General features: G+C 42.1%; 3 protein-coding genes across 9 annotated transcripts in view; 2 read left to right on the top strand and 1 right to left on the bottom strand.

Moving 5' to 3' along the window:
* LOC106744930 (kinesin-like protein KIF13B) overlaps positions 1-7,036 on the bottom strand; it is a 64,241-nt gene extending 57,205 nt beyond the window's left edge. For all 7 annotated transcript variants that reach the window (XM_014620092.1, XM_014620093.1, XM_014620096.1 and 4 more), the window contains exon 1: positions 6,669-7,036. In XM_014620092.1, coding sequence (XP_014475578.1) covers positions 6,669-6,723 — 55 coding nt within the window. In that variant the 5' untranslated portion in view covers positions 6,724-7,036. The remainder of the gene's footprint in view (positions 1-6,668) is intronic.
* Positions 7,037-8,110: 1,074 nt separating this feature from the next.
* On the top strand, positions 8,111-10,289 carry LOC106744913 (DNA repair protein XRCC1). Its single transcript, XM_014620050.1, has 4 exons — positions 8,111-8,192; positions 8,289-8,356; positions 8,445-9,817; positions 9,898-10,289. The coding sequence occupies exons 3-4, from the start codon at positions 8,484-8,486 to the stop codon at positions 10,022-10,024; spliced, it is 1,461 nt and encodes a 486-aa protein (XP_014475536.1). The 5' UTR covers positions 8,111-8,192; positions 8,289-8,356; positions 8,445-8,483; the 3' UTR covers positions 10,025-10,289.
* Positions 10,290-10,723: 434 nt separating this feature from the next.
* Positions 10,724-12,770, top strand: LOC106744920 (proteasome inhibitor PI31 subunit). Its single transcript, XM_014620064.1, has 5 exons — positions 10,724-10,977; positions 11,166-11,315; positions 11,433-11,686; positions 12,180-12,338; positions 12,419-12,770. Exons 1-5 carry the CDS (start codon positions 10,837-10,839, stop codon positions 12,546-12,548), a joined length of 834 nt encoding a protein of 277 aa, XP_014475550.1. The 5' UTR covers positions 10,724-10,836; the 3' UTR covers positions 12,549-12,770.
* Positions 12,771-13,738: the final 968 nt, after the last annotated feature.

The following is a 13,738-nucleotide window of genomic DNA, read 5'->3' as shown; positions in this document are numbered from 1 at the left end:
GGGGGGGGGGGGGGGGGGGGGGAAGGAACCAGGAGGGAGGATAGAGGTAGTAACTTCGCGATAGATTGAGAAAAGGATGACTCATAAAACCAGGTAGAAAGCAAGTGGCAACGGCTCCTTAGTATGCCGAGGCGCAACGTCACGTATACCGTCGTGCCGTAACAAATACATCCCGAGCGGCCCGGAGGAAAGTCGAGAATGTGGTAACAGAGAAGCGGCCGACGCGCGCGGTCCAAGTGTCGGCGATTAGATTTACAGTTAACGTAACGTAACGTAATGAGACCGGCCTGGCCGACGGCTGCGCGCGAGTCCACTTTGTATTCGTACGGCGTCGCCGTCCCGGGCGGCGCGAATTAAAGGAAGACCCATGACCGATCAATCGCGGTGACCGATCCGCGCGACAATTGGGACGTATCGCGTGCACGAAGCGTGCCGTGTAATATTCGCAAATTACACATCGCGTGTAGGAGAAAGAGTATATGTAAATATACGGTTTCCAGTGTCAAAAGATGTATAACGGTAGTTTAAAATCTGAATATTGAACGAATTATCGTGAATAATGTTAGCACATATATCTGAGAACACGCACCGTTAGTTATTTTTAGTGGCAGTATTTTTAGTAGTAATTCTTAGTAACTTGTTTTTTTCGTCAATACCAAATATACAACCGTTAGAAGGGTACCCACATTTCCGTCAACACACGCCAATCATGGATCTGAGCGAATAGGGTGTTAATATGGAACAAGCGGATAAATGAGAGAAAAGAACCTTTTTTTTTGTAGCTTGTTACGAACTTCTTATTATTTATTCAACCTTTTTCAACGTGTTTATACACAAAAAGGACAATAAAAAGTACACACAAATATATATAACAAGATAAATGATCTCTTTAAAAATGGAAAGAAAATTGTTCTCGACGTTGCAGCAGCTCGGCACCTATCCTTTTTCTTGGCAAAACTGCCAAATTAGTGGCTGTGATATGAAACGTTCCATATTGCGGCCAACAGCCATTTTCTACATAATGTAATGAATTTGAACGTAACACACATATTTCCAGATAATTAACACTTTCACACTTTTATCTTAGCACTATCCGACACATAAGAGCTAATATTTTACACTTAACAATACACATACAAAAAGAATTGTTAAATCTTCCATTGTGGCCGCATCTCTTTTACTTTCTTAAAACTTCTTTCCTCCTTCCTTTTCTTAAAAAGTCTTCTACTTTTATAAAACAGAATATTCGTTTACACGGCTAAACGCCGTGTCATTTTAACGCGAGCATTCTCGGGTGACCTAGACAGAACCTAATTTTTTCCTAACGAGGCAAACTACCGTTAGTTTCGAGCAATGGTTTCAGCACAAGCGAGTTTCAAATTAAAACCCCGTTCCATATTTATAACCTTTCTCCTGCCAGTGTGTCGTTCGCGCATACTCTCGCGTCTTTGTTTATTTTGGCCGTGATTCCAGACGCGACCAAGCGCGGGACGGGTGAGTGAAAACAGATCATTAATTAATCATTGACACCAAGAGGATATCATTAACGATGCGAGGACACGCGAGCGCGCGCGATTAAAATTTCACATTCTATTTTGTCCCCCGCCGCTTCCGATCGATCCAGACGAGTTGGACTTTGTTTCACGTGAATACACGGACATGTAAATATCATACACGTGTACGATGTACGAACGTATTCGACGTGCTCGCTCTTTCGGATCTGTCGTAACCGTCCCGCCGCGAAAATCCACGACGCATTAGATTAATAATTACCGTATCGCTCGTACCGTTCATTATCAGCGGGGAGAAAAAACGATCGCAGATACAACGCGCGGCCGACTTTCTAGGAATACGCTAGCATATTCCCTTGCGTACCGCGTTAACGGTTCCCGGCCGTCGCTATCATTACCAACGCGGAATCACATGCCGGGCGATAAGTTTAATTCAGTCACTCGTGTGAAAACTTGTAATATTCGGAGGAAAAATCGAGGAGGCCTCGAGAAGCAGAGAGGCCTCGACAAGCCTGAAAAGTGACTTGCGGAGTCTTGTGGTTTTGCGTTGAGCCAGCACTCGCATTTTTAATCGCGACGTTCTGCTAACCGAGTCGAAATTTTAATCCTATATTAAGTCTACCTTGGTTATACGTCGGGTCTTCGGGTGAAGAATATAACTTCGCATTTTTACCATCAAAGAAGAATACTAGAGAACCTTTGAAGACTGACTTGAGGTTGAACTAATTAGATTCAGTGTTGGACTAAAATTTCGACTCGGGCAAGTCATTTGGGCACAAAAATCGGGAACAGAGCACATAATTAGTACGTATAAAAGGCACTTAATTCCTATATAGGTGGTGTTTCAATTTTTTCGTGATGGAGGTGTTAGCCTAATATAGGTAACTTGTGGCTCATTAAGCCGCAATTGTCAAGCTTTCAAAAGGGAAGTCTCGGGCAACGAGCTGTTGAATAACGAGAAACACGGCTACGGGCTACGACGCGCCCGTGTGAATTGAATCTTACAAGCGCGAAAGATTGACGATTAATATGTGAGCAAGCGAAGGATGGAGAGAGAGAGAGAGAGATATGAGGAGAGAAGGAGGAAAAAGGGAAATTACGCAATCTTATCGCACAATCGTTATCCTCATCGCCGGCTGCACCTCGCGCGATCCGTCACGAGCGTCGGGCGTCGGCGCTGAAAAAACCCGACGCGTGCGTGCACGCGCAGGTGGCTCGCACGCATAAAATAAATGCGCGAGATGCGCTTTCGCGATGAAATCAGCCAGCGTGCTGGCTTCTCATCGAATCATCGCACCGCGAGCCGAACACATCGCGAGGCGAGCGGTGCGTTATCCTAATGCAATTCGCGCGAAAGCGCGAACGCAATTCCAGACGGCTCCGTATCGCACATCGAGGCGTTCCGTGTCGCTTCCGCGATGTCATAATTAACGAGAGGCGGGAATCGCGGCGGTGGAGGTTTCTATGCGACTTTTATCCACCTTCCCGAGTCGACATTTTCACCCTACGTCAAACCTTCAATTTTACACACAGTAGGAATTATGGTAGCAAATTAAGTTCAACACTCTAGTGACAGTTTACTTTTACTGTGACCATTATGATGTTTTAAATTCGTCTTCGTTGTTTTTTGTTCAAAACCAGTCCCGGTCTACAATATTTTATGCCTTGAGAAATTGACTAATCATAGTTAATTGTTCTCTTCGCATTAAACCGTGATTGGTCAATTTCTTAAAGTTTAAAGCACTTATTGTAGATCAGGACTTATGGATATTAAAGGTTCAAGAGAAAAGATAAGTATAGTACGATCAAAGTAGGTTTTTACTAATCTCTGGGAAAAGGATTTGATTAGTTCCGTATTTTAAATATATAATATACGGAAGTATGGTGCTGTATATATAGTATGCGGAATTAAATTATTTGCTAAATTGGTTGCAGTAATCAAATATATGGTCGGTAAATATTCATCAAATTTTAATACTTATTATCACATCCATTTTTCAATGGATACAGATTATCTAAGTAAATGTAAAAGTATCCGTAAGACCGTCAAAGTTGCATTAAAATTTCGACACTATTTCCACGTATAGTTGAGTCAAATTTTGGCCCTGTTAAATCTTTAATTTTACAACACAATAGGAACTAAGCAAAATAGGTTCAATTTCAATTCTAATAATATAATTGGTTCCTATTTTGGACCTTTTACATAATGTCTTAAATTCGTTCTAATTCTAAAATTATTTCTTAATATCGATCTCTTAATATATTAATTGAACTCTTAATTTCGTTTTCCATTTTAACATCAAAACATATTGTTCAAGGCAGCGTTAAAATTAAATTTGTATGAGTAAAGGTTCAAGAGAGAGGTTAATAAGTGACATTATCGTCAAAGTAGATTTTTTTTTTAGTCCACAGGTCACCTTCCCCCTAAAATACGCGCAAGCTGTCCTTAACTCTCCAACGACAAGATGGATTTTCAACGAATCCAGGAAAGTGGAATTGGATCCGACCCCATGTTCTGTTTTGTTCATTTTTTATGTAAACAATATATAAAATAGGCAAAAGAAGTAAATAATAACGTGAAATAATCCTTGAGAAGAGGAACAGCGCGTAAAATAAACTAATCCGCGGGGTCGATCTGACCCGACCTTACCGTTCGACGATTAAAAACCCCAAAGTAGCATTAAAATTTCAAGACTCGGCAGATTAAAGGTTGCAGCGCGCTTTTTTTCAATCAGTTTCACGTGTCTCCTATCCACTAAGGGAACGTACCTCCCGAGGATAACTAGAAAACAAAATTTCTTATTGGAGAACGGCGTGCGTTGCGAAACTCGTCGAACAAAAATGTCACAACCTTTAATCCGCCGACTGCGTGTGTTTGTGTGTGTGTGTGCGCGCGCGTACGGTTATGCCGAAGAGCGAGCGAGCGCGCACGTGTGTCGCCTCGCGCGCTGACGCCTCGACCTTGCGGCGAGATCAGCGAGGAACGGCAGCATCCTCCGATCGAAGAGGATAGCCGCCTCCTCAGCCGTCAATTACAAGCCGGGAAACACGCGGCGTGACATGCTTCCGTCTGATCGGCCCGATGGAAATTCGATATCCCAAGGTCGTCGGACTTAATGTCACCGCCGCCGCGTCACCGGAGCGTTTCACGCTTTGTTACGCTCTCGCGCTCTGTCACGCACGCGGCACTCGCGAATCCGATTTCTGCCGTCGGACAGGACGAGAAAAGGAAAGAGAAATCGCCCGGTCTCCCGATCGCGAACGAGTCCTCCTCCTCTTACGGGAGACTAACGAGAGGAATCGCCTCCTCTTTGCACGCTGGACGTGCTCCGACGGTCGCGTCGTTGCACGCGAATCTGTAAATATTGACGACACGATTACGGAGTAACCTTGTTTTCCTCCTTCCGTCCTTTTTTCTCGCCCGTTCTTGCCTACCGCACGTCGCGCGCGCCCTGGGCTGTCCGTCGGTCGTCGTAGCCTGGCGGATTCGTGGCTCGTTAGGCGGACTGAAAGAGTTATCGGGCGGAGAGTCGTTGAGTAACGAGAATCAGCACCGGGTGAGCTGCGACGGGTCTCAGGTGCGTCGATTTCGCGTTCGTGACGCGAGAGGGGGGTCGTCAAATTCGTTCCTCGGGTCTCCGGACTACCGAGAGAGAGAGAGAGAGAGAGAGAGGTGGTTACTCCGCCGCCAAAGTGACGTTATCGCGGCCCGGAGAGAGAGTCATACGATTCGCGCGTTCGACAAGGGCAGCGAGCCCGAGAGCGAGCACGGGAGCCGTGTTTTTACAACGCATATATACACACGCAGGCGGAGCGAGGCGATGAACACGCGCGCGCGCGCGCCAATCGTTTGTTTTTCCTACGGGTCCGAGTCTCGTTCCCCGAGCCTCTAGCTGGCGAAAGCCCCCTCGGAAGTCGAGGGATTTCCGACGGAGCTGCGTCCGCGTACCGTGGATACGCGCGACCGGGCAGCCACGCGTGCTCGTGTCAGAGGCTGCGTTCGGTAGACACAATAGGTTTGTTCGTTCAAAGATCGGTGTACACTAAGAGCGAGCAAACGAAGGGACGGCGAAGGTGAGTGCATTCGTGCCTGAACGCGTGCGAGCTTTCTCCGGTGAACTACTTTATGAGACATATCGAAATTAAACCACTTAGAAACCACCGAAATGTTTTGTTCGGATTCGCCACCACGTACAGATTTTTCAGGTTGTTCAAACAAAACCTGGAACTCGCTGTTTGTTCCCTGTTCGTTCGCTCGGTGTACACCCAGCTTTAGCCGAAGCGGATTGCGCTTTTCGACTTGAGAATGAAACGAGCGTACGAGCTGGCGATGAAGGGAGAAAGAACGGAGTTTCGGTGCAACATTTTAGCTCAGCTAAATCGAACAGGTCTGATATTGAGTGATCAACTTTTAGTAGACGAATATGATTGGTGGGATCTAAAGGTACATACCAATCATAGGTAATGTTTACTCAACGGTCGTACAACCGTTGTCTTTGCTGAGTGCAACCAACGGGACAAAGGCTTACGTTAGAGAGAGAGAGAGAGAGAGAGAGAAGAAAAAGGAGGGAGGGAGAGATCCGCCGTGAATCTCGCGGCACACGCACACATAGACGGGCCTTCGACTTTTCGCGAAGGTCGAGATCGCCCTCGATGTCGCTGCTCGGCGGAGTGGCCGTTCGTCGTTGGGTTCGCGGAGCGTGCGTCATCACAATCGCGCGCGGCTGTTTGCCCGAGGCGATTCGTGCGACTCGATAAAACGATAAGGGGATCGGTCGCGATGACGGCGCCGATCGAGCGAGCGGGCGAGCGAGTGAATGAGCAGGCAGACGGCTAAGGCGACGATCACGGGCCAAGGCAGGCGATCGAGCAGGTGGACGAAAACACGCCGTGTCACGGGCTGTCACACGAGGAGCGTCATCGCAGCGCTCGCTCGCTCATTCGCGATACGGTGTCGAAGGTCGATCGCATTTTTCCGTAGAGACCCTCGGTCTCTTCGATCCGGGGTGCCCGCGCGCGGCGAGGAGACGAGAGGAGAAGAGAGCAAAGGAAAGAAGAGAATGAAAGAAAGAGAGAGAAGAGACGAGGCGCGTCGCGTCGTCGTAGAGCACGACGTCGCACGAGGGAAACTCGCTCGGGAGGATGACCCTTACGTACCTCTGCGATTGAACGGCCGTACCCGCACGGCGACCTTTATTTTATCCGTAGCCATGACTTCTGCACACACCGGCGGCGACGGCGGCAGCGGCGACGACGAAGGCGCGCAGCACACTCTCGTATCCCGTAATCACCGTAACCGGGGGCGAACACACAACCCGCTCGACGACGACGCAGTTTACGTGCACGATTACGTCGGACTCTCGCACGATACGCACGTCACCGCTACATTATTCTCAACCCATACCGCGAACTTGTCATCCTCTCAAACGGCACTACGTCTCACCGTGCCCCCCGTGACACACTTCGCCATATTGCTAAAAGCCCCGTCGTGCGCCAGACAAAACGACGGCCCTCCGTCCGCTCTATCGGGGCTATCGAGTGAGAGACTGTGCTTCCGGGGATCGCCGTCAGGGTCGCTCGCGCGGTTCGATAGGCGCGCGCGACGTCACCGCATCGTCGGCCGGACGGTGTCGACGCGCCGCGGCGGCGAGCGGGAACAGCGAGAGAGGCCGGTCTCTTGTCGGTGTCTTATCGATCGCGTGCTGATTTACCGACAGTCGGTATTTTACCTCGTCATCTTTTTCTCTTTAGTTTGAAGAGCCGTTGCGCGGAAAAAAGTTCGGTACTGAAAATTTTGGTATGAAAGAGTTTGTATTAATCAGAAAGGGAATAACCAGAGGCATTTTGATTGAAGGAAACGGGATTTCCGGTTGTAAGAAACACATTTAGGTTATAAGAAATTCCTGGTCTGTTCTTTGCAACTAAACCGGCTGCACTAGTTTAAGAAATTCATATGTACCGAAGCGTGAGAATTTTTGTATGTATTCTTCATGTGTTTCGATATGCACATTTCTTTCTAAAGACTATCTATTTCTTACAATTGGAACGCATCTGACTGTTCTCTTTCTGGTTAATGCAACTAGATTTTTTTTTCTGTATACCGTTTTCAAGAGGTGAAAATGATGAAAAAGTGAGCAAACTTGTTAGAATATTTATAATTTCATTGGTCAACGCCAATGTAAATTTGTTAATATTTGTAATTCTCCTCATCTTGAAAACTATAATAGCCCTTCTGGATCTACATAAAAGTCGGTTGTTCCACTTTCGGATGAACTATGTGATCATTTATATAATGGATAAAAATACCTAAAGTACGTTCCCGTATGGAAATAAAGGCTATAAGAATATGAAAAAATTATATACAATTATTCCTCAATAGTATACCATTAATTTTTGTACATTATTTCATATTATTTCGGCTGAATGTGCGCGGAAGTTAGTCAGCCCACGCGCCATGACAAGATGTTACCTTGTGAGGATTTATCTTGGTTTATGTTGGTAACGGCTTTATTTATCCGGAGGAGCGCTAACGTCTCAACGAATGGTATAATATTCAGAAGAAAGAACCGCCACAAAAAGCCGTACTATTCTTATATTTAATATTCATTGTTTAAGATTCACTTTCATCTCATATTATAAAAATACAAGGAAAATTATATATATATACACATATATATTTATGTATGTTTAATACTCCTCCCTATTTGAACTTTAAACGTCTTATCTACCTTATTGTATTTTTCTCGTACGTCACTCTAATGTTTTGTCTCGTTGTAGGTTAGGTTAGATTGTACCGCATACGCGTGATGGCATATTTGGCGGCAACTCGTTCATCTTAAACCCGAGTAAGAAATTAAAGATATTTTACTTTTACTGTGATTGCACGTGTATAAGCAGAGCATAAGCTAAATATTAACATGACAATGTTTACAGATAATTTGGGCAACCGAGTATTCGGGAGAATTGTCAAGGATGATCGTGAAATTCGAAAAGATAATAAGCTACTCTTCGGAGCATCCATCGTATCCTGCTGCCAATCTCCTTCAACGCAATTCGGAAAGATGCAACACGTGGCGATGCGCCAAACCGGGAGAGATGCTGGCTCACGTCATCTTTCAGCTCGCCGAATCCTCCTACATCACCGGGGTTGAAATCGGTAATTTTCAGAGTTGTGTGGTTATCGTCACCGCATCAACGACATCTGAACCCGACAATTGGATAGTTATAGTGAACCATAGATTCATGACAAACGACCGAGCTTCGAACGGTATGTTCAAAGATCAAGTGCAAATATTCACCAAGAGGGAATTGAATCCGGATACGATGAAGATTAAATTCGATCGGGTCAAGGTCACCTGTATGCAATCGGCAAATATGAGAGTACTGTTTGGATTGTCGTACATTGTCTTACGGTCAGACACTGCGGCTGATTTAGGCCTAGACATGTTCGGCAGATTTAAATTGAAGCAACCGCATGTCATAAAGACGCCCTTAGAGATGATGAGAGAGAAACTCGCTAAAACGGAAGAAGAGAAGAAAACGGATTATAAGAAGTTACTCGAGCAAATGCAAAAGAATTCAGTTGAGAGTTTCTCCAGATCTCAGGAGGAGAAGAAGCCTATGAAAAGGCCGTTATTGGAAAAGCTAGAAGCTGGCAAGGCTGACGAAGTTTTCGGGAAGAAGGATAAAGTTCAACCGCCAAAGGATAAGAAGAATAAAAAGGAAACACCTAATAGAGAAGCTAAAAATACGGAAGATACGCCGAAGGAAAAGGTAGTTGTGAGAACTCCCTTCGGGGATATTGTGCCTTCAAAAGATACTGTTAAAAATAGTATAAAAGACACCACCAAGAGTCCTTCAAATTCTAAGAAACGTCCTCCGAGTGAAGTGGAGAGTTCATCGGATGTAGGATACAGTGAGAAGAAACAGAAGTGTGCAGAATGCAGCAAGGAATTAGAGGATCAACCGTGCAAGACTTGTCAACGACTGTCGCAGCCGGCAACCGTCGGAAATGCTACTCCGAAAACAAAACACGATACCCCTGTGAGATGTAAAAAACCGTTCAGAGAGCTATTCAGTGGCGTCACCTTCTCGCTCAGTGGATACGTTAATCCAAAGAGAGATGAAATCAGAAGGAAAGCACTGAACATGGGTGCCAAGTATATACCTGATCCAAATACAACCAATAAAAAATGCACCTATTTGATTTGTGCCTTCAAAAATACACCTAAATATCAACAATTCAAGAAACATACAAAGATTGTCTCTCATACCTTTATTGAGGAGTGTTTCGATAAGAAAACGAGGTACACACTTACATACATTGTGGGATTCTTCTTGTAATTTGTGAAATTATAAATTCTCACAAATAATGCATTCTTTGCAGATTTCCTTGGAGACGATACGCCTTAGATCAGAAGGACAGATCTCAACCTGAAAGTGAAGAAGAAATCGATAGTAATCAGCCGGAATCTGCATATGACATGGACACTGATGCTGAATCCGATTACTGATATTTCATTTTAAATACTCACCCATCTTGAAAATGTCGTTATTTTGATACCGTCAATATAAATAGTTACTACCTTCTACAATTTTATTTTATATTACATATATGTACTTTTTATTGTTTCAATATTTATTTACATACACACATCTAGTGCTGTCATTCAAGATATAAATGGAACCTGAATACTTGTATATAAGCGTATGTACATACACAAATTTGTATTTTAAACGAATTAACTACACAATTATAACAAAACAGTATAATTTATGGAGGAAATAAAGATTATTTTTCTTTATAGATTGTTACTGGCTGAACTTTCTGCATTAGTGTAAAAGATTGTTGTAACATTTGAAATATTAACTATTAAAGTTTGGAATTAGCGCAGCTTATAGCCAGATTCTAAAGATATATTCGAAATGAAAAGTATATAATTTTCTCTTTCTGCATATGTGTGTGCGTGTATGTGTATAAATAATTACGTACTCTACATTACCTTCCGATATCCTCATAATTCGTTAATGGTCTGTTCTTTTTAACTGAACTGGTCGCATTAGATCAAGAAATGCATGCAGACTGAAGCGTGAAGATCTCGTATATCTCGCTTCATATGTTTCAATGTATATCTAAATTTCTTGAAATAGTGAAGCCAGTTCAGCTAAAAAGAACAAACCAATAATTTGATCCCATCAGAGTCCAAGAACAGATGGCGCTGGAATTGTCCTCTGTTTTCCAAGATACAAGTTCGTACTTCCCGGATTGTATTCTCCTGAGCGTACGCTCGAAAAATTGCACACTAATGCCTCAGTGAGTGTCAGAATGGCGAGTGACACGTTTGGTTTTGATCTTCTGTACAAATTGCATTATAATGAAATCCAGAAAAAAGAAGACGTAATAATCTTGTTTGCGCATTGGTATCTAGTGAAACATGGACTTCGATGTATCGGCACTGGAGATAATGTAAGTTTCTTGATCAAAACATCCTGTAATAATATTCGAATATTACGTTTTTTTTCTCCATTGTTATTCTTGCATTAGAAATATCTTTTCACAGTAAATTTTTCCAATGTTTTAAAGGATTCTAACCTGTAATATGTTTGATTAGGATGTTATAATCTAAGAATATTTGAATTTGCATAATTCCACAGATCATTTTTGACGCATCAGAGAAAGGGTCAGAATTGCTTCCCAAGGAGTGGAACATAGATCTCAGTTACACATTGCGTTACATTAGAAATGGCAAATTGTTTTTGCTCAGTGGGATCAAAGCGGATGATGAGATACTTATAAACCTTGTGGTAATTTGCAATAGCATGTAACAATAGAATTAAAATTAATTTACTACTGATTGACAGCAATGCGTGTATGTGGTGGAATATGTATTTATTATATCATTGATATTATATATTTTACAGAAGCTTGAGGACGATTCTATTACCAATATTGCATTCGCAATTGAGAGAACTGTATTAGGACTACATGGACCTCTGGAAACTATAATACCATCCTACGAGAAGATTATACGTCGGCTACAAAAAGATTTTTTGAAACCATTGTATAAGTTCAGTCTGATTGATCTGGGAAATGTTAAGGAAGCAGGGACTCAAACAACTGCATCTAATACATCGTCGTGCACAAGAGACCGTCCTCCGTTGGATTGTAAATATTGGTAAATAGACATTTAGTAAATACGTGCAAGTAGCTCAAGTTTTGATTCTTCCAATTGCAATTCTCAAACAAGATTGAGATACATCCGTGGGAATCTCTCTCTTGATAAAATTATCATATTTTTAACAGTACAAAATTATATTTTATGTTATTATTTTTGCACGATACCTTTTCTGTACTTTATAAACCTTGCAGAACATTGATGATACAAGTTGAAGCCATATTTAGCATATCTTAGAACTCTGAGGAGGGAGAATTCTATCTTATTCAGAATAAAACTATTAAATTTTATAAATACGGAATACAAAAATTCCACTCTATGATTATACTGTATTGTTTTTTACTTTTACAGGGAGATCATGATTGAATTAGCGAATCAATTAATGACTCATTTTTTATTGAATTAATTGAAACATTTTTACAGTGTCCCTTTTTATTTATTTCTTTTTAGATTTTCCTAAAGTATCTATCGTAATTTTGTATTATGGCTTAAGGTCGCGTAATCCGATTCCGGATAACACCGATCCTGGGAGAGTAGGTGCTGCTGATCTTTATCCGGGTGGACAAGGTGGTGGGATGATATTCAATCCTTTCGGCGGTCATCCATATGCACGCGTACCAGAAAGTCTTGGGATACCTGGGATATTACCTTCGTACGTAAATATGATGGCGTCGTTTCTAATTTAAGAGCTGTCTTTTATCTTCGATTACATATATAATTTCTTTCTCGTAGAGGCGCGATACCACCTGGTGCGAGATTCGATCCGATTGTTCCACCTGATTTAGAACCTCCAAGACCATCTCGTCTCAGACCCGATGCCGACCATTTGCCCCCTCCGGGTTATGGTGATATGTTTATGTAGAGAAAATTAAACTACAAATGAAATGAATCTGGAAGTAAACCACAAATGCGTTGGATTGTATATGTTAATACGGCGTTTATATATCTAATATTACTCTGTAGCGGTGACACGTATTTCGATATATCACGACTAAGAGAGCGAGATGCCTGTAATATATATTTCGCTGTAATAAAATTAGAAACTTTATTTTTACAGTACACATCAGAAAGAATCGTTATAAAACATTGTTCTTTATTTTCTCACAAAACAACTTCCTTTCTGCTTTATTTCACCACTGACGTTTACAATGTAACAAAACGAGCGTTTCGTTAAATTCAATTAAAGATAATCGTAATAGTAATGGGTAGGAGAAATTGCATTATGAGATTAAACAGTAAAAGCAATCTTCGTTTAAATTGCGCTAACTCGTTACTTTTATTTCTTTTTTCTCGTTTTTTTCATATAATCAATTTGTAGGGAGTGATTGTTCTTATTTTATTACGTCGGTTCAAAATAGAGGATTTCTTTGCTATCTAAATTGTTCTTGCTTCGAATATTCACATTGGACATGTAATTGAAACGCAAGAGGTTTTCATCGACGTGCAAAATTATCGTATCGTTCAGTATCATCAAGTAGCTATTGAGAAAAGAAAGATTCGCCTCGATCGTACAATTGTAATTATACTTCTTACGAACGATATTAAATTTTCTGCAACGATTCGATTCATTTCTTCGAGAAACATAACATTCCACGCGCTCTCGGGTGTATTGTTTATATAAAAGCGTATATTAAATAGCGTTATTGCACAGCAGGATGATTTTAACATGTTAAATAGTTAAATTTAACATTAAACTTTTTTCAAGAGAAACAGCAACATGCACAATTTCCTGCACAGAGAACCGTTAGCATTTACACTTAGCATCACAGTTTCAGCAATCATCGCTCTATACTATTTCTCAGCTGTGCCTTCTCTATACACACAAGGGAGAACGTATCACAGATATAAAAGAAAAGAGAACATTTTGTATTAATCATAGTTATTTACCAAATTAATTATATACGCTTTGAAGAAGTGAATCGATGTGCGAGAGCAATAGCTAAATGATGAAAATCATTGCGTGGTAACTTTTTCGTTTTTTTTTTAAATTTTTTTTGGAGGTCACGCCCACTTTATCATGCGACGTTGGCGTGCCTGGTTCGAAGGGGGGGG

The sequence above is a fragment of the Dinoponera quadriceps genome, unplaced genomic scaffold (assembly GCF_001313825.1).
Source record: "Dinoponera quadriceps isolate SergipeBrazil2010 unplaced genomic scaffold, ASM131382v1 scaffold1432, whole genome shotgun sequence".
In the NCBI taxonomy this organism is placed as follows: domain Eukaryota; kingdom Metazoa; phylum Arthropoda; class Insecta; order Hymenoptera; family Formicidae; genus Dinoponera; species Dinoponera quadriceps.
This window is presented reverse-complemented; position numbering and strand designations above follow the sequence as displayed.

Excerpts from the sequence above, each read along its gene's own strand:
- LOC106744913 (XM_014620050.1), top strand. The coding sequence starts at position 8,484 with ATGATCGTGAAATTCGAAAAGATAATAAGCTACTCTTCGGAGCATCCA. Across the intron at positions 9,818-9,897 it reads TGTTTCGATAAGAAAACGAG|ATTTCCTTGGAGACGATACG; the intron begins GTACACACTTAC and ends CATTCTTTGCAG.
- LOC106744920 (XM_014620064.1), top strand. The coding sequence starts at position 10,837 with ATGGCGAGTGACACGTTTGGTTTTGATCTTCTGTACAAATTGCATTAT. Across the intron at positions 11,687-12,179 it reads CCGTTGGATTGTAAATATTG|GTCGCGTAATCCGATTCCGG; the intron begins GTAAATAGACAT and ends TTATGGCTTAAG. Across the intron at positions 12,339-12,418 it reads ATACCTGGGATATTACCTTC|AGGCGCGATACCACCTGGTG; the intron begins GTACGTAAATAT and ends TCTTTCTCGTAG.